Raw genomic sequence first — 20,499 nt, forward strand, 5'->3', positions numbered from 1 at the left:
ACTTCCCATGCCACTCTGGTAAGAAGTAAGTAAAATGAGAGAGGTAAAGATGACGGACCCATGCAAACACTTAATGAATGTCTGGTTTTGCCATGTGTTCTCTCTATAAATGATGTAGATTAGAGACCAGTTAAAGGCCCCTGGCAATCCTGAAACTCAGTCCATTTTCCTAATCCTTTGTTTGTGTGTTTATTCATGTGCTTGACAAATATTGGGTGAGAACCTAATTTCAAGACGGACTGTACAAATAGGGGGATGAGACTCAAACAGGCAAAAGCCCTTGCCCCCCTTGGACCTTAGAATTTAATCCCTGCTCTGTCCTCTGTCCTTCCCCATTCCTTCCTTGACTGTTGGAACATGAATTCATGGGTGTTCATGTTCTCCTTCTCAGGAACCATCTTCTTCCTCCCCGTGAGATAGGGGAGACCACCGCGGAGTCTATGAGAAGAATAGACCATGTTGTTGCACAATAACCCGGCCCTTGGCAGGACCGGGGCCGGCCAAACAGCAACTGACAGGGGACCAGGTGGGTGCTGGAAGTGTCTGCAACTCGGGCAGTTCTTCCTGAATGTCAGCGTTGAGGCAATGAGATGCTTCAAAGCCAAAGCACCAGTAGCTAATGAGGATATTTTCCAAACTGTTGAAATGAAAAGAACTTCGGAACAGTTGTCCTGGGAAAATGGGTATGCATTTCATACAGTCACCCCATTCACAGAGCCAGAGCATACCCTGAGCCAAATGAAGCCCTGAGGAAAGCAGGTCGCAGGTGATCCTGACAGTGACACTCACAAGCATTTATATAATGTCAGTCCTCCAGGAGCTCTAAGCACTTTACAAACAAATAGGTAGGCTAGATAGCAACTAATCCTGGCAAGTCAAAGAATTGAATCCCCTACAGTCAGTCCACCATGCTGCATGATATTGTGATTAATAACAATGGTTTCATTTTTCGCTGTGCCTCGATGGATCCAGCTGGAATGGATCTCATGGAAAACTGGAAAATCTTTCACTCAGCATAAAATCACAATGGTTATAATCACAGTTTCTGCATTACAACCACATTTCCAGCTTCGTTATCCTTTTCTCTCTTTTTTTTTTAAATTAACATATAATGTATTATTTGCTTCGGGGGTACAGTTCTGTAAATCATCAGTCTTACAGAATTCATAGCACTCACCAATTTCATTACCTCTTTTAAACTTCACAACACTTTAAAAAATAGGCAGAATGGGTATCATTATACCCAATTTAACAATGGCAGAAACTGAGGTTCAAAGAGGATAAATGACTTCAATAAAGATGATCAGCTTTTAAGAAGGAAGTAGCGTAAAAGAGGTGTGATTAGTTCTGCTAAGACCAGAGTTTTCGTGCTCTCTGTGCAGTTTTCAAACAAGTGTTTCTTTCTCCCTTAGTGATAGAGCTTGAATCCTCAGGAGAGCAAGTGGCACTAGCACTTACTGTAGAATTTCTTTTAAAAATGATTCTTGGGGCGCCTGGGTGGCTCAGTGGGTTAAAGCCGCTGCCTTCAGCTCAGGTCATGATCCCAGCGTCCTGGGATCCAGCCCCGCATTGGACTCTGCCCAGCAGGGAGCCTGCTTCCTCCCTTCTCTCTCTGCCTGCCTCTCTGCCTACTTGTGATCTGTCTGTCAAATAAATAAATAAAATCTTTAAAAAAAAAAAAGAGTAATAGCAAATATAACATTTATTGAGTTTGTCCAGGTGTTAGGCACTACCCTAGCTTCTTCCAATACATAATATAATTTAATCTTCTTCATAAATTCATAAGTATGGTTTTCGCTCACCCCACTTTGTAGAATAAGAAAACCTATGCACAGAGATCATAAGAATCTTGTGCAAGAATACTCAGCTTAGGTATTTCTGAATCCAGAGTTTATTTCCAATATTATAAGAAGGCTTCCTCCCTCCAAAACAAGCAAGTACAAAAGCTTTGAAAAAATGAGTAGCTACACTCAATACCCATGCAAGTACAGACAAGAAACCAGCAATTACAGAAGTCCTGCTATGTGCCAAGTGTTTCCAACACAACACCATTTGGGGGGATGGGAAAATCCTTAATCATCTCCCCCAACACACACCCATACTTCCCATCAGTGTGTTTACATTCTATATACAGCAAAATGACATTATCTCAAGCTTATATAAAAGGCCAGCCTACTTCCCTAGGCAAGCCATTTACCAGCCCCCTGACCAATTTCCAAACAGATTGTTGCCCTCAAACTTCAATTACACTGAAATTCTGCAGGTTTCCTGAAGGTATGTGTAGAGCGTACAAATACCCAGTATATATATGTTGGATTCATGAAACTTCCATACAAAAGTCATGGAAACCGTTGAGGGTTTCTGTAAATACCATAGCGTTTATGTTAATTCATTGTAATACTGAGAATAGTGCTTCTTTCATTTTACAGATGGGAAAACTAAAGCCCAGAAAAGTAAGTGATTTGCATAATGCTCTACCGCTAAGAAATGGTAAACAGAAATATGATCCCAGATTCATCTAGCTCCAAAATTCATGCTTTATGTATTTTTTCTGGATCCTTATTTTTTAAAAATCTGCTTTTTCTAAATTATAAAAGTAACATGTATTCATTGATAGAAATCTGGGAAATGCTACTAAAAATAAAGATTTAAAAAATGTTTCAATAACACTATAATCCAAACTAACGGCAACATTTTAACATTTTCCCTTCCAACCATATACTATTCAGTAAATAGAATTTCATCAACTGATTATTTTCATTATATTGTATACATAAGCCCATGAATTTAAAAATTCTATAAAAACTACTTTTTAAAATATCTATATAATATTCAAAATATACATAGTTCATTTGCCTTCTTTTTATTCCTGGACATTTAGGCCATCCCTGATTCTTAGCAATTATAAACAGTACTAGAATAAGCTCTTAGCATATAAATTTTGGGCTGAATTATTGATGATTTACTTAGGACTGATTCCCAAATATAAGAATGGATGTTTTCTGTTATTTCATGCTGCTTCTTTTCTTGAAATTAAGACCCTTCCCCACCACCACCACTATATTATCCCAGAAGCTCTCCTTCTGCCTCATTTCTAAACCACTGAGTTAAGTTACTATCATATATGTCTAGACCCTAGGTTTGAAGAACGAAAGGTGAAAAGTTGGAGATCTGGAAATTCTGAATTCTACAGCAATTTACTTATCAATGAAGTGATTCCGGCATGTTACCTGAGGTCTTCGGTTCATGTTTTCTCACCTGGAAAATGCAACACTAAGAGTACCTCCCTCAAAAGACTAATGTGAGGATTAAATCAAATATAACATGTGATGAAGGCTTTGTAAACCATCGTGTCTTCTGGCAAACATCAGTTGCTGTTCCCTTTAATAGTACGACAGATTTAGACAGCCTTCAACGATAAAAGAGAAAAACTAGTTTTCTGCTCATTGGCTTTTTTGGTAAATCTAAATCATTCTTTTAAAAATGTTGTTTTTAGAAAAGTTTGCAAAACTCAGGGAGAAATAACAGCTGTCACAAAGAACACTTCCCGGGGCACCTGGGTGGCTCGGTGGGTTAAAGCCTCTGATTTCGGCTCAGGTCATGATCCCAGGGTCCTGGGATCGAGCCCCACATTGGGCTCTCTGCTCAGCAGGGAGCCTGCTCCCTCCTCTCTCTGCCTGCTTCTCTGCCTACTTGTGATCTTGGTCTGTCAAATGAATAAATAAAAAATCTTTAAAAAAAAACAAAAACAAAAAAAAACAAAGAACACTTCCCAAGTCTACCAAGCATTCATGCCATCCTGGAGATTTTGAAAGGTTTTGCTTTTCCCATGGGGAATTAACAAACCTAATGCCTCCAACCACAAGCATGCCAGAGACCTAGTGAACCTAACCCCATGGAGTAACAGTGTAGCCCAGTAACCTGAGGACAGCCCAGTAGCCTGAGGCTTGTCCCTCCAACCTGGGGCGGGCCACAACTTTGAGACTGATTGGCTCAAGTTCCTTCCTAAGGGGTATTTAATGCTGAAGAAGGATGTTTCTAAAACACCTGCCAGCAGAGAAAGGAGACGTGAGGAGAGACAGTTGGTCTCACCCCCCAGCCTCTATCAGTGCAGAAAAGATTCAGGACAGACAGAGACGTGAGAAGCTGGGGACGTACACACTGTCAGGTTTGTGAAGAGGTAACTAGGCTAAAAAGAAGTGTTCCGGGCAGACATCACATTGTAGTGGAATAAGAAAGAAGGAAAAGGGTCATTTTATGATCCATTCAGAGGCAAGGATTAGAATTTCAGGAGTCAACCCCTGAGATTTCAGGACAATGACGCTTGAAGACAAGCAAGCAGGTAATGGGAGAAAGAGTCAGCAGTATCTAGATGAGGAGCAACAAGCAAATGCGAAACCAGTAACAACTGGGAGAGGTGAGGATTCTGTAAAGCAGGGGGCAGATGAGAAATGTGACATACCCAGAAAAGTCCTCAAGTTATACAGCTGGCAGGAGATCCGGAGACACAATCATGAGGCTGATCAGTGGCTGGTGATCAATCGCAAGGTCTACGATGTTACTGAATGGGCCAAGAGGCACCCAGGTGGGCACAAGGTCCTCAACCACTACGCTGGTGAAGATGCCACGGTAAGGAACTCAGAGCTCTGTCCTCTCTCTTCCAGCTACTGGGTGACGGAGACTTGGCTCTCTTCCCCAAAGTGTGTGTGGGTGTGTGGGTGTGTGCGTGTGTGTGCTCAAACTCCACAATTGCCTATCTCCTCCCAAACCAATTTTACAGGATTCCTATCCGGCAAGAACCTGAAAGCAAATTAAGCCTCAAGTTTAACTCTTACTTGGGGATGAGCTCAGATGTTGACAGTGGATACTGTTTGTATATTCTGGATTTTGTTCTGCTCTTGGTGTTTTGTTTGGATTTGAATTAAAGTCACTGCCTATTTTGCTTTGTTTTTTGAGAATAGTTGACACAGTGTTAAAATTAGTTTCAGGTGTACAGCGTACTGGTTCAACAGCGCTATATATTATGCTATGTTCACCAGAAGTGTGGCTACCATCTGTCATTGTCTTTTAAGAAGAAAGTAACAAATGGATGAGTAAAATCGAGGGGAAAGAATGTCTGTGCCTAAGGAGAAATTTCTCAGACTCTTATAAATGAAGTGTGTAAAAGACAGATAGTGATTCATCTGATAGGTATAAAATGTTAATAACAATAATGCAAACCTACAATTAAGGACGGTGATTTTCTAGTCCAAATCACAGAATCAGCTCAGACAATCTGTTGCCAAAGATGTGGGCTTTCCGCCACCTTAGAAATCACTGATAAAATCACTCAGCTTGAGACAGCTGGGCTGATAAATATGTAACTTCCTGATGATGTTTATCTCCCAGAAATTAGGAAAAGACTATGATTATGCATTCAATTCTAGCCAACAAGGAGGAACTGAGTAATAAAAAAAGAAAAAAGATACCATCAGAACTTCAGGGGAAAAAACTCATGCCATCTAAGGATTCATATCTTAAGAATGAAAATCCTGAGCATGGTCAACCATGTACCTTAGACATAAGGTAAATAAATCCAAAAATATTCAGAGAAAAGATTCTTGCAAAGGAAGTTGGCTTGAGAAGAATGGGAGGTTCTGAAAGAATTCTGACAAATGTAATATTCCATAGCTACTCTGAATTCAGGGAGCCTGAACTTTGGAAGTGATTGTGTGAACATGGGAAAGTTATTGAAATTGTCTCAGCCTCTACTTCATGATTTGCGAAACGGGAATGACCTTACCCGTCTGACCGGTTTATGGTAAATGGGACTAATGTTTATAAAGTCCTTAGCACAATGCCAGACACTTAATAAAGTTTCATTAAATTGTACCTATTATTATTTATCTCACTGGCATCCCTAGCCTCACAGGTGTAATTTTATTTCCTGTTTAGCACCAGTTTAGAAATTCTGGTTGTATTTGGTGTCACGTGATTGAGGAAAGATGAAACCCATGGTGGGGAAGCATCGTGCTCCCTAGTGAAGGAGAGCAGAATGTATATAGGACCTGCAGTCAGATGCTTACTCTACAACTTAAGAGGTGTTTACAGGTTGTACCCTGAAAGGCAACTGTGGACCAAAGCAAGTATGGTCTCTCTGTGTGCTGGCCCTGGACCCAAAGGTGCCCAGAGGGGACACCTTTCTTTTATTTACATGGAAACTCTTCTCCAAGCTTCCATCCTCCTCACAAAAGGTGACTAAGGATAGCCTTTCCCATAGGATGATTAATTCATTCATTCATGTAGCCAGCCATTCTAAAACCTTTGTTAAGGGTCCAGCCTAAGGAGTATGAATACAGGCTTAGGAACGAAAAAGGCCTGGCTTGTATCTGAGTTCTACCACTTACTGAGAATGCCTTGAGGGGAGATGGCAGAAGCCCTTGGACCCTCAGCTCCTTTATCTAGAAAGTGGAGATTATAATACCTTCATCTTAGCCTTGTGAAAGTCAACAGTGCCTGTGGTGTTTGGCACAGATTAAACTTTTTTATTTTTTTATTACTTTATTCTGATATGGGTTGTAATCTTCTCCAAAGAACAAACAAGAAGACAAATGAGTCCATAAAACAAAATGGGTACATCAGCTCCTATTACAGCATATACAAGTTATCTTACTGTTTTTGAACTATGTGATCTGAAACTAAAGACACGATGGGACACCTGGGTGGTACAGTTGGTTGAGTGTCCGACTCTCGGTTTTGGCTCAGGTTGTAATCTCAGGATCATGGAATCCAGCCCCGTGTCGGACTCCATACTCAGCAAGGAGTCAGCTTAGGACTCTCTCTTCCTCTCCCTCTGCCCTCCCCTACCCACCAAAATGGATAAACAATTCTTTTTTTTAAAATAATAATGACACGATGCTAATAATTACACTCTAGGCCTAGTCTTCTTACCTGAGAAGAGCTTACAGGAAAAGTCCAAGTAGGATTGATTATATAATTAAGAATATATCTATATGATGGGCTGTTTTTGCAATTATTGAAATGAGATTTACAAAGCTATTGGAGGGCATGACATGAAACACTACTTGGTCACAAATTTTATGTAAGGCAACAGTAGGAAAAGAACAAATGCAATATTGTGATGCATGCACATCAGCAGCATGTCCAGAACAAACAAAGCAAGTTAAGTATCCTCCTTAACTCTGGACAGCCACACTCTTTTTTTTTTTAAGATTTTATTTATTTATTTGACAGAGAGAGATCACAAGGAGGCAGAGAGGCAGGCAGGGAGAGAGGAGGAAGCAGGATCCCCGCTGAGCAGAGAGCCCAATGCGGGGCTCGATGCCAGGACCTTGGGATCATGACCTGAGCCGGAGACAGAGGCTTAACCCACTGAGCCACCCAGGTGCCCCTGGACAGCCACACTCTTAAGAAGGGTGCTGAGAAACTCGAGCACTTTCTTGTGTGGGTCAAAGGTCAATTTGACAGACAAGGGATGAGAAAAACTTAGAGGAAATATAGAAAAGTCCATTTCATCTATTTAGAGGACTACCATGTGGAAGACAGGAGTATTGTGTGCAACTCCAAAAGGGTGGTATGGAGCCAAGGGAGGTGAGGCTAGGGTAGGAGGTGGAGAGGATATGCACAGAGGTGGAGTGAAAATAGGATTCACATCAGGACTAAATACCCAGCCAGAATGGGCATCCCAGCTTAGCCATTTCCTCTGCTTAGCACAATACTGGCACATAGTATATGCTCAATTAACATCAGTGACTATCATGGCATGAGGAGGAGAGGTTGGAGAGGAAAGGTAGAGAAAGAGAAAAGAGAAAGGGGAGGAAAGGAAGGGGTCTTAGAGTGCTGAGCCATGTCTTGCTTTTCTTCCTCTTCTTCCATTACACATAGTGACCGCTGCCCTAGCACGGCATCCCTCCCCACCCCCAGCCACCACAAAAGCAGCCAGGATTTCTAAGCTGTTGACGAAAAGAAAGTAATGATCAGTAATCATAGTTGCATCTTCTCTGGGAGGGGAGCAATCTTGAGAAAGAACAAATCTAGAAGCATCACACTCCCTGATTTCAATACATACCACAAAGCCATAATAATAAAAACTGTGTGGTATTGGCATAAAAAACAGACACATAGATCAATGAAACAAAATAGAGAACCCAGAAATAAACTCACACACACATGGACAATTAATTTATGACAAATGATCCAAGAATATGGGAAAGGACAGTCTCTTCAGTAAAATGGTGTTAGAATAACTGGACAGCTACATGCAAATGAAGGAAACTGAACCACTCTCTTGCACCATACCCTAGAGTTAAAAATAGATTAGAGACTTGAGCACAAGACCTGAATCACCAAGGAAATGCAAATCAAAACCACAGTGAGGGGTCACCTCACACTTGTTAGAATGGTTATTTTCAAAAGACAAGAAATAACAAGTGTTGATGAAGATGTGAAGAAAAAGGAACTCTCGTACTCTATTGATAGGAAAGTCATTTGTGCAGCTGCTATAGAAAACAGCATGTAAGCTCCTCAAAAAATTAAAAATGGAACTACCCCATGATCCAGCAGTTCCATTTGTGGGTATTTGTCTGAAGAAAACAAAAACACTAACTCAAAAAGGTATTTGCTCCCCCAGGTTCATAACAGTATTATATTCAATAGCCAGGACATAGGAACAACTTAGGTGCCCACCAACAGATGAATGGATAAAGATAACATGATAGATAGATAGATGATAGATTAGTCAGCCTTTAAAAAAGAATGAAATCTTTCCATTTGCAACATCATGGATGGACCCAGAAGACATTATACTAAGTGAAATACATCAGACAGAGAAAGACACATACCATATGATCTCACTTATCTGTGGAATCTAAAAAAGAAAACAAAAAGTCAAGCTCATAGATACAGAAAGCAGACTGGTGGTTAGCAGAGGCAGGAAGTATGAGATGGGACAAAAGGGTGAAAGGGTTCAAAAGTACAAACTTCCAGTTACAATAAATAAATCATGGGCTGTAATGTACAGCATGTTGACTATAGTTAATGATACTGTATTGTATATTTGAAAATTGTTGAGATTAAATCTTTAAAGTTATCATCACAATCACAATCACAAGAAAAAAAAATCGGGGGAACTATGTAAGGTGACAGATGTTAACTAGACTTATTGTGGTGATCATTTTGCAATGCAAACAAATATCAAATCATTCTATTGTATACCTATAACTAATATAATGATGCTTATCAAGTATACTTCAATTAAAAAAATGAAGACCATTAAAGAAGGAACAAAATAACAGTTTCATTACACTATAATTTGAAAAGCTATTGGAGTTATGGGAGCCCAGGGGAGATCATAAAAAACTTTCCTGAGTGAGTTAGGAGAGGCACTATAATCTGAATCTAGAAGGGTAAGGAGGAGTTTTTAGAGAAAGAAAATGGAGGAAGGCAGTCAAGGCAAAGGAACCAACATGAAAAGCTTCTGAACAACAGAGAGGCATGGAGTGTTTATTGAATGGGGAAAGATCTGGTGGACAAGATGGTTCATGAAGGGTAATGGTGAATGTTAAGCCTGAAGAGGTAAATTGAAGCCACAGGCAAAATGATTTAGGGGATTAAAACCTAATGTGTAAAGTTGGGAAATGAGATTGTATTTGAAATGGAAACAGGGTTTAAAAAAAAATGAAAGAAAGAAAAGAAAAAAAATTGAAAAGAAATTAAAAAAAAACTCTAATGTGTAAAGACATCATTACCATCTGCTCAACAGATAGATACTGGTTTTTGGCATCATCCCAAAACAATCTGCCATCATTTCTTTCTTGAAAGGCCTTTCAGAAAAAGAATTGTGCATGTTAAGGCTGGAATAAACCTTTACAGCTTCATGGCTTTAAAGTCATGAAGCCTTTAGTTCAAATCCCAGCTCTACTATTTACCAATTTATTGTGGCATTGCGGACAAGATGTTTCTCCCCTCTGAGATTTGGTGTCTTTATCTTTATATAAGGCGAGAGGGAGCCTCGTAGAACTAAGGTGTTGATTATGAGTTGGCCCATAGGGTACCCCGTACATAGGATACATTCAACAGTTGTTGGCACTATCTCCTCTCCCCTTCTTTTTAATCCCCTCTTCCTCAGCAGGATTATATTATTACCCCTATATCCTTTAGCAGGATTATACTTGCCAATAGTGTTAACAATATAGACTACTTTTACAGGTCTTTCAAAAGAGGATTTCACAACTTACACAATATCCAGCCTTTATTAGGAAAGTCTTTTAAATTGAATAATCTAAGACTACCTGAACTCCTGGGTTTTACTGCTCATCATTACAGTGAAAAGACTTCCACAAAGCAAGACAATGCCTATTATTCTGGAAAAGTCTGTAGGTTTTCAGGATCTCTTATCATAATACTACCTGCAAATCTTGCTGGAAGTCAGAAAAAAACAAAAAAAGGAACAAACAAAAAAACCCCAATGAACCCAGAAGAATGGTATTGTCAGCACATTGTTCAAGGACTCTGCATGACTGCTCAAAGTAACTTGAAATCTCAACAGCTTACCTTTCTTCTGCGCTCTTAGCTTGATCCCTCAGAATGTTTTCCATCCTAATGTGCTCTTACACAACAAGTAGAATAGGATTTTTCACTATGGACAATCCTAAAATACTTTAATCACCTTCTTAATCATTGAATGGCTCTCTTTCTGGTTTGGGGAACTAAGTTTTAGACTTGTAGAATATAACAGCTAAGAAACACATTTGAAATCATACAGTGTAGACTTTCCCAAGGGGGTCAGAGGAAGTGTGCAGAAGCAGAATGGACAGTTGAGCCTAGACTGGTTCTAGCAAATACAAAGCCCTTTTTACATCATTGAATCTAGAGACCCTTAGGTGATGGAAGTCTAAAGAGTTGATATTATACCCCTCTAGTTAATGTTATTCATTATATAAACACCTTCTAAGTAGGCTTGTATGTAGTTCATAGATGTATCTAAAGTTGCTTTACACTTTGAAGATGGAGGATTCATTATATTCACTAAAATAAGTGAGAGCTCATACTACATTAGGCATTGGAATATATGAAGAAAATCTACGTATTGCTGTATTGAAGAGAAGGTGCGTAGTAAGTTCTTAGAACCAGAAGTATACATACAAGAAAGATGGCTGAGGGGCACCTGGGTGGCTCAGTGGGTTAAGCCTCTGCCTTCGGCTCAGGTCATGATCTCAGGGTCCTGGGATCGAGCCCTGCATCGCATCGGGCTCTCTGCTCAGTGGGGAGCCTGCTTCCTCCTCTCTCTCTCTGCCTGCCTCTTTGCCTACTTGTGATCTCTGTCAAATAAATAAATAAAAATCTTTAAAAAAAAAAAAGATGGCTGATATGTATTGAGGATTTACTATATGCCAACTGGATTCAAGTTGATTCACTTAATCCCTACAATAACTTTATGAATTGGTGAGCTGTTATCATCACCCTTATGTTAGAGAAAATTGAAGTACAAACAGGTAACAGGACTTGTCCACAATTACACAGATAGTAAATAGAAACCAGAATTTAGAGGTAGGAATGCCACTCCAGGGTCCACTTTCTTGGTGAATGCTATGGAACACCAACCAGTGCTTCAGAGTCATATGTAAGACTTCCATGCATTCAAGTTACAAACTTGGTTATATTTCATCATTTTTAATCACTCCTGTCCCCAAAGCCACACTAGCAGAAAGTCTAGCATCTACCTCTTGGAAAATTCTCCTTCCCCAAAAACTGATTAAATCCCTGGGGTGGAAGAGAACATTTCTTACTTCCAAATATAAGCAGGACATAGGAACCACCACTGTTTCTCATAGCCTCTACGAAGTGCTACTTAACATGGAGCTGAGGTGGGGGGAAAAAAAAAAAACTCAGTTGGTCACCTCTCTTCTATGCCTGGCTGTCACAATGCTTTGCAGAGATTGTCTTAGAATTTTTTAGAAAAAGTGACGAGACCCCTTCAGTGTCAAACTGTGCCAAGAGTGTACTACTTTAGACGCACACAGACCTCAGAGCTGCACTCCCATGCTCTCTTGTGCTCTTGTCCTACAGTACCATTGCCAACTTTAACCCATCCTTGTTTAGAAATAATGTAATTCAAAGGTTTCAGTCTTCTTGGCTTTGGCCAAGAACCAAGAGGGAGATTTGATGGGAGATGGGATTTTTGTTTGTTTTGTGGTTTTTGGGTTTTTTATTAATTTATTTTCAGCGTAACAGAATTCATTGTTTATGCACCACACCCAGTGCTCCATGCAGTATGTGCCCTCCATAGTACCCACCACCAGGCTCCCCCAACCTCCCAACCCCCGCCCCTTCAAAACCCTCAGATTGTTTTTCAGAGTCTATAGTCTCTCATGGTTCATCTCCCCTTCCAATTTCCCTCAACTCCCTTCTCCTCTCCATCTTTTATGTGTGCTCCAGATAGTGTGAGCAAATTCCACCAAGCCTGACATTGGGCTTTAAAGAGTCACCATGAGGGGGCGCCTGGGTGGCTCAGTGGGTTAAAGCCTCTGCCTTTAGCTCAGGTCATGATCCCAGGGTCCTGGGATCCAGCCCCTCGTCAGGCCCTCTGCTCAGTGGGGAGCAGGCTTCCCTTCCTCTCTCTCTCTCTGCCTGCCTCTCTGCCTACTTGTGATCTCTGTCAAATAAATAAATAAAATCTTAAAAAAAAAAAAAAAAGAGTCACCATGGCTTATTAACTCAAGCTGACTACTTCTGGTGCTCAATAAAATAGTGATCTCTTTCAATGCTCAGGAATGTCCTGGATGTATTGGGCTTGGCTAGTGAAGCAGTGTGCTAAGTAAGTGGGTCTCAAGCAATAGGCTTTCAGAGAGGATTTCCAAGAGTAATTCTGATTTTTCAACTTGAAACATCCACCTGGAGATAGAAGAAATCCTCCATAACAGTCTACTGATTCCCAAGATGGGTGCAGGATGAGGTAAAGAAGGGGACTATTCTGCAGGTAAGTGTGTATCTCTTAAACATCTAACAGTTCTCTCTGACTTACAGGATGTCTTCAGAGCCATGCACCCGAAACTTGACATTGTAAAAAAATACCTTAAGCCACTGCTTATCGGAGAGCTTGCCCCAGAAGAGCCCAGCCAGGAGAGAAACAAAAATGTGAGTGAGGTCTTGGGACCCAGGAGCATGTGGACGGGTGGAGATAAGAGCCAGTTGACTTTTTCCTGATATATCCAAGAACTGATCATTTTCTGTGAGACACCACTCATTATGCCTGGGTGAGCCTGCTGTACCATGAATGAGTAGATTCTGCATATTTCAAAACAATGTTATCCTCCTTGGACCCTCAAACTCTTAAACCTCTGTGTGAGAAAAGAATGAAATTTTTGGTCCTGCACCAAACAATAATTCCACGTCTCTAAGTACCTGCTTCGTGCCAGGCAATGTACACATACAATTTTTTTCAGTGGTTGCTTATAGCTGTTTGATGTCTGTATCTATGTTTCCTGCTAAAGTAAATTCCATGAGAGCAGGAAATATGTGTGTTTTGCTTATCCCTCTGTCCTCAAGCACCCACCTGCCCAGGATCAGACATGTAGTAGAGACTTCTAAATTGCTATTGAATGAAAGATATGGATACATCCTAACAGCAGCCCCTTTTAAATTTGGTGAAATTATAGTCCAGGGAGAATAAATTACTTTCTGGAAGTCCCACAGTTGGTGGGTCAAAGAACTGGGACTCCAAGTCTCTTCTTTCTGGTCCCAGCCCTTAGGTATTCCCAAAGAAAGGTGCCACTCTTTCTTTCTCTAATACTTTGGCTACCTGAATACTGTCTTCCAAAGTACAGGGTCTTTGTAAGATTAAACATTCCTTTGGATGATTTTACATAAAGCTTACAGAGATTTTAACTAACATCGAGCATTTATTTTTCTTTTTTTTTCTTTTTAGGCAAGTTGTTTTGTTAAAACCTGTTTACATTCAGTTTAATTGTTAAGAAATAATTTTTACTGAGTGCTGATCCATACATCAGTGTGAGGAAGATAGAATAAGGATTATGTTTCTGCTTTAAGAAATGAGGACACAAACTTGCCAAGAAGCAGTAGAATCTGAGGACACATAACAGGTTTGGGGCAGACCTCAGATGAACACTTACACTTACCGTTCAGGTCCACATGCATCCCATACAGCTATGTGTCAGGATGCACAGCCCTTAAAAATCTTAAAAATCTTAAAGAAAAATAAATAAATAGATAAATAAATGGCAACTGTTAGATACAATAGCCTCACCCACCCCCCAAAACAAACCCAATTCTGAGTTCCAAAACAGTTTGAGGACAGTTTACAAATCACCATTCATCTTTCTCTTCTCCAGAAAAAAAAAAAAAAAGATATATATATATATATATATATAATTTTTATAATATACATATATATGTAATCATAACCTTTTAAAGGTTTTGTTTGCTCATGGTTTTATGTTTTTAATTTTGTCCAATTAAACATATTAATATCAATAAATTTCTATGCATTAAAATTAAGGTATTAATAAGTTTATAAAATAGATTATTCATTGTGTTCACTTGTGTTCCCTGAGGGAACTAATTCCTTCCATGAATATTTATTTCTCAGGCCCAATTGGTGGAAGATTTCCAAGAACTGAGAAGAACATTGGAGGCCATGAACATGTTCAAGGCCAACTGGGTGTTCTTCTTCCTTCACTTGGCCCAGATCTTGATTTCGGAGACCCTGGCTTGGCTAATGGTGTGGTATTTTGGCAATGGCTGGCTTGTGACAATATTCATTTCCTTCCTTCTCTTAATTTCCCAGGTAAGCAGGTAGCCTAAGCTCGGGTGGTGGCTTAGAGGGAAGGTTCAGAAGGTTTCCTTCTCTCTCTAGACTGGCATCAGCTTTTGCCTGATGCTTCCTGGCAAGCTACTTGTCAGCATCTGACACAACTTGCCAGACCCCAGTTCTTTTTTCTGTAAAAGTGGAATAATAATTGCTTATGGAAATATTCTGGACTAAACAAGTTAACGTATAAAATGCCTAGCAGTGATGGTGACTAGCACATAGGAAATATTTAATTTATGACACATGCTACTTTTCACCCAATTCTCTACATACCAGTTCAGTAACTGGAGTCTTTTCTCAGCCATGTAACACTCACCTTTATCTTGTATTGGTCTTCCAATCAACAAATAGAGAGAGAGAGGCAAACCAAGAAACAGAATCTCAACTATAGAGAACACACTGATAGTTACCAGAGGGGAGGGGGTTGGGGGTGGGTAAAATAGGTCATGAGGACGAAGGAGGGCACTTGTGATGAGCACTATGGAGGTTGTATGCAAGTGTTGAGTCACTGTATTATACACCTGAAACTAATATTATATTGTGTGTTAACTAACTGGAATTTAAATTTTTAAAGAAGAACATATGGGTTCCACCATCACAGAGCACATAGCAGAACATAGCACATAGCAGAACATTTGATAAATCTTTGTTGAATGAAGTATGAATCTCTGAACATGGCCTTCTGTGAGCACAACACTGTGTTGTGGACGTGAAAAGAAATGCACCCAGTTCTTGCCTTTGGGAAAAGAGTCTTCAAGTGCAGGAGATTGATGCTCAAATTGCTAAATATACTACATAACAGAATGACATTAATGCTAAGGAGAGGAACAAGTATGTGCTGTTAAAGCAGAAAAAGGCATTTAATTCTCATTGGAATATCTGGGAAAGTTTTCCATGTTAACTCCAGAAGTTTATGCTAATTTTTTCTTGAAAAGTCAACTTGCTTTTAAGAAAGGAAATAAACATTTCTTGGTGCTTAGCATAAGCCAGGCACTTTACTGGTATTTAAGATACCCAATGGTCCATGAGTAAGGTATTATTATCCCTACTTATCAGAAGAAGAGCTAAGGTTCAGAGCTACTGAGTATCTTGCCAAGATCCATGCAAAACTTACATGGTGAAGAACAGTTAAGAACCCAAATCTCCATGACTCCAAAGGCCGTACTCTTTCTATTTCTCACTGGAAGATTTTGACAGTGGCAAGGAAAATGTTCTAGGCTGTAAGAACCCCATGAACAAAGGCACACAATTGGGAAAGAATCCAACATGTGGGAAATAGAAAGTGAACATAGCTTGGGGTCAGATGAGATCCCCCACCATTCCTCTCTAGAGGTCTCCTGAGTCTACAAGCAGAATTATTTATTAATTTCTTCTTGACTCTCCCCCAATTTCTCTAACAACAACTTCTCTCTTCTAGACTCAGAGTTTTTTTCTGCAGCATGATTCAGGACACCTTTCTGTGTTTACGAACTCCAAGTGGAACCACCTGATGCAGAAATTTCTGATGAGTCATCTCAAGGTACAGGATGTTAGGGGAATGTGATGGGATTCTCAAACATCATTTCCTAATGCAGTGGTTTCCAAGTTTGTGAGCTCAGTAAAAAATGTTTGTGCACAAATAGATTTACAAATAAGTGTAAATATACTAATAATGTAGATACTATATATATGCTAATATGTATATAATATTATAGCACATATGCTAAAATCGGGATGTTAAATTTTTATGGAGATAAGTTTATTTTTATTTAGGAAGTTCCAACATCTTTTCTTACCCTAATAAACTCTTGGCCCAATCCCTGAAGCCCCATTAAGAAACCACCTCACAGGAGAAGGATTGTGCCTTTATAAATGAAGATGTGCCTCGTAAAATCACGAATGGGAGCGTTCATAGAAGAGGTCTGAACATTTACTGCAAGAAAGCTACAGGAATCCAGCAAGACTGATTAGTTTTGGGAGAATAGGGTGTGAAGAAATAAAGGAAAGGCAGCAGAATAGAAAAAAGTGGAAAAAAAGAGAATGGACCAGAAAGGTCAGATGGCACCACTCAGGAGTCAAGGACTACAAACCCCAGACTGCTAGAAAAAGCAGTGGTGACGGTGACAGTTGACCTTGTCTCCCTTTCCAATTCAAACATAAGATCCAGGAGGGCAGGCACATTGTCCTATGTGCCACTGCAATGCAGCACCTAGCAGAGTTCCTGGCACATAGTAGGCCTTCAATTTCAATAGCATTTGTTGAGTGGATGCATGGATGGATGGATGATTGGATGGTTTTGTGAACCAAGGTAGCAGTACAGGACTGCTAGGAATGGGTTTTAGCCTGGCTATGATAAGGCTCCTTGTGTGATCTTGACTGAGTCATATTCTATCTCTGGTTTTCAGTGTTCTCATCTCTAAGATTAGGACTTAAACTGAATCTGTGCTTTTCTATGACATTCTAGGATTTTTTTTTAAGATTTTATTTATTTATTTGACACAGAGAGAGAGATCACAAGTAGGCAGAGAAGCAGGCAGAGAGAGGAGGAAGCAGACTCCCCGCTGAGCAGAGAGCCCGATTTGGGACTCGATCCCAGGACCCTGGGATCATGACCTGAGCCGAAGGCAGAGGCTTTAACCCACTGAGCCACCCAGGTGCCCCGACATTCTAGGATTTATTGACTATGTACTCTGGCCCAGAAGGGAGGAAGTGCCTCTGAGCCTTCCACTAAGCCAAATCTTGCATTTGAGCCAGGTCATTTTAGGAAAAACTCATAAGCACTATTCAGAGCCTATGTGTTTTGCTTTAACACGGTGGTTTTATATTGAATGGTAAGACACTTAAAATCACAGCCTTATCAACCCTCTTTCTGGTTGAGCAAACTAAGTTTAAGTAGATTAAATAGCACAGACTTGGATCTAGACTCATATTAGAATTATGTCTGTTACTCAAATTGGTTAGAATGAATAATATATTGTCATTTTATGCGCCAAGTCTTATTTAACTGGAAAATTCCTACAGGTACACTGCTCTGCCTTCTATCCACCAGTGTTGGATTGACAAAACATTTCTGTATCCATTCAGAATCTTTACCACAGAATAAAAGCAAAGATAGTTTCTTCTGTCCTTGTGAGAACTAGGTAATGGGCTCTCCAACTCTCTCTGTTTTGAGGAAGTCAGAGGAAAAGGGGGACTCATGTAGCCTGGAGATAACTGAGAGTTGACTCAGTGCCAGTATATGCAATATTTCAAGCTCCATCCTCTCTGGTGCTTTTAAAAAGTCACTGCTTTCCCATTGGTTCAAATTCTTACACTGCTTTCTCTCTGTAAATTGTGTTGCCAGAAACAATTTTGCACTAGTTGAAGTGAATATAACCTTGATGACTCATGAACGAAGTAAGTAAATGGGAAATGCTCTAAAAAGCAAATCGAGTATACTCTGCTTTTTTGCAGGCAAAACTAGTGAGTGAATTTTGAGAAAAATGAATATAGGATTCACTCTGTGCAGGAGAGAAAACTATCCAGGAAGGATAGGCAGGCAAGAGGGAGATAACAAAGAAAATTATAATATAAGCAGCAACAACTTCACCTTCTATATACATTGTTGGGTCCCCAATGTTGGGTCCCTCAATAATGGGTCCATGATTAAAAGAGTGAGACTGATACAAAGCGAAGGTCAAGCAAAGCTTTATTTCGTGCCAAGCATCGAGAATCAAACAGACCGGCCCGGGCCACGCCTCTTACAGAGAGCGTGACACCTCCCTGCCTCACAGACTAACTTTTATAGAGCAAAGGCCATGTGGTTGAGCTTGGCCGCACACAGGTGGCCAATGAGATTGCAATACACAGAGAAAGCTGCACAGTCATGCTAGGTCACACATGGGTGGCCAATTGAACTACAATTCACCCCATAGTAAACATTTGAACTAGCCTATCACCTTGGTGAGAATTGGCACCCAAAAGACGGGGCCCACACTCCTTGGTAGCTAGGGAGACAGTATGTAAGTTTTACTGATTGGATGTCTCCACCTGACCAGACTCATCCCTGCATTCGGGCTGTTATCTCTACCTGACCTGACCCACTCTTGTATTTGGGCTTTGTTACCTGGGACTGGTTTCCTGGACTTGCTTTTAAATAAGTTCCCCTGGGAGGTCGGGGTCGGGGGGCAGTGTCAATTTAAGTTCTATTGCATAAACAACAAAATGGCTGTTCAACCGAGGTGGGACCGCTATGGCTAAATAGGCCCTTACATACATTACAACTTTAAGTTTTAAAAAACTTGATTTCATGTCAATTTACCCTCCTCCTGGAAAAGCACAGCTACTGAGTTGGGTTTTGTTTTGGGGTTTTTTTGGGGGGGAGGGATTTTTTTTTCACTTACTGCACTAAGTAAATGTGTATGCCCGGTCTTCATAGCAATAAAAGAACCCTTGTGAAAACACACTGCTAAATATCTGCACACATTTTGGATTTTTGTGCAATGCCAAAATCTAAATGGACTCCCTGTGGTGTATCTTTCAACTCCCCTCCCCCAACACCCAGTATGCACTGTTTGAAAACTATAAGAATCAAGTATATTATAGGGACAAAGAGACAAAATATTTGATACTAAGACCTACCTTGAAAACTGGCCTATCCTGTTTCTATGACTACATCTGAAAATAATTTGGGAGGGAGGAGTCAGGCATGTTATTTCCTATAATCCTCTTCTTACTTATTTCACAGATGAAGATTTTGTCCGAGGCCCCACACATCCAGTAGCAGGGATTTGAATTCAAGCCAAAAAATGGCTTCAGGCCAAGGCTTGGATTCCTCATACTGCACGGAAAAAGGACCTCACTTGGAAATGAGAAATGACTTTTAGGGTAGTTTCTAGATGGCATTTGGTATGGGGCAGCCTATTTGCATGCAGCTAATAATCTTCACATCCCTGTGGATCAGTCTATCCCTTGGTTCCAGTAACTGTGACTTCCAGACCTAGGGGTGAGGGTAGAGCTAGCTGCTTTAAATTCCACTCACAATTATTGTGACCATTGTTCTAAGCTACAGAACCTTGAGCTGTCAAGATCTGCTCCCCAACCTATCATGAATCAAAACTTGTCTCTCCTACTACCAGTTTCCACAGATAGTCATTGACTGCAAAGGTACAGTCAGCTGATGGAAAAGGCCAAAATGTTGGCTCTCAAAAGACTTAATTAACAAAGTGAATCACTGCTTATTACAGTGTCCTTGTGTGTTTATTGCTCCTATTAAGGTTGTATGTTTCATAAATGAGGGAAACCCATTTTATCATGTCTGACTTTGTATTCCAACGTTTGACTCAGTGTCTGGTGCATAGGATCTACTTCAAAATAGATAATGAGTGGGTCAATACAAATGTACAGCTGTAAGAGTGAGTGGGCAGTATGCTGTTTTGATGGAGTTTTAGAATATAAGTGAGGTTTGGTGGGGTGGGGTCCAGAGCCAATGACCAAGAAAGAATTCTTGAGACACCTTTGGTGCAAAATGGTGGTTTATTAAAGCATAGGGACAGGACCCATGGGCAGAAAGAGCTGCTGCCCTGGGACTGTGAGGAGTGGTCCATTATATACTTGTAAGTTGGGAGGGGGTCAGGGATAGCATAAGTCTTTAAGGAATTTTGGAAGCAAGGTTTACAAGACCTTGAGGGGCTAGCTATTGTTGGGAAAAAGGT

The 20,499-nt window shown here is 40.3% G+C and overlaps 1 protein-coding gene across 1 annotated transcript in view; it reads left to right on the top strand.

Annotated features, from left to right (window-relative positions):
• Positions 1 to 4,317: 4,317 nt before the first annotated feature.
• The window catches only part of LOC308350710 (fatty acid desaturase 2-like protein FADS2B), a gene marked incomplete at both ends in the record, with an annotated part of 39,598 nt that continues 23,416 nt past the window's right edge, over positions 4,318 to 20,499 (top strand). Inside the window, 4 exons of the mRNA XM_080816219.1 lie at positions 4,318 to 4,629; positions 13,024 to 13,134; positions 14,606 to 14,803; positions 16,245 to 16,346. Coding sequence (XP_080672345.1) covers positions 4,318 to 4,629; positions 13,024 to 13,134; positions 14,606 to 14,803; positions 16,245 to 16,346 — 723 coding nt within the window. The remainder of the gene's footprint in view (positions 4,630 to 13,023; positions 13,135 to 14,605; positions 14,804 to 16,244; positions 16,347 to 20,499) is intronic.

The sequence above is a fragment of the Martes martes genome, assembly GCF_963455335.1.
Source record: "Martes martes genome assembly, chromosome: 10".
Lineage (NCBI taxonomy): Eukaryota > Metazoa > Chordata > Mammalia > Carnivora > Mustelidae > Martes > Martes martes.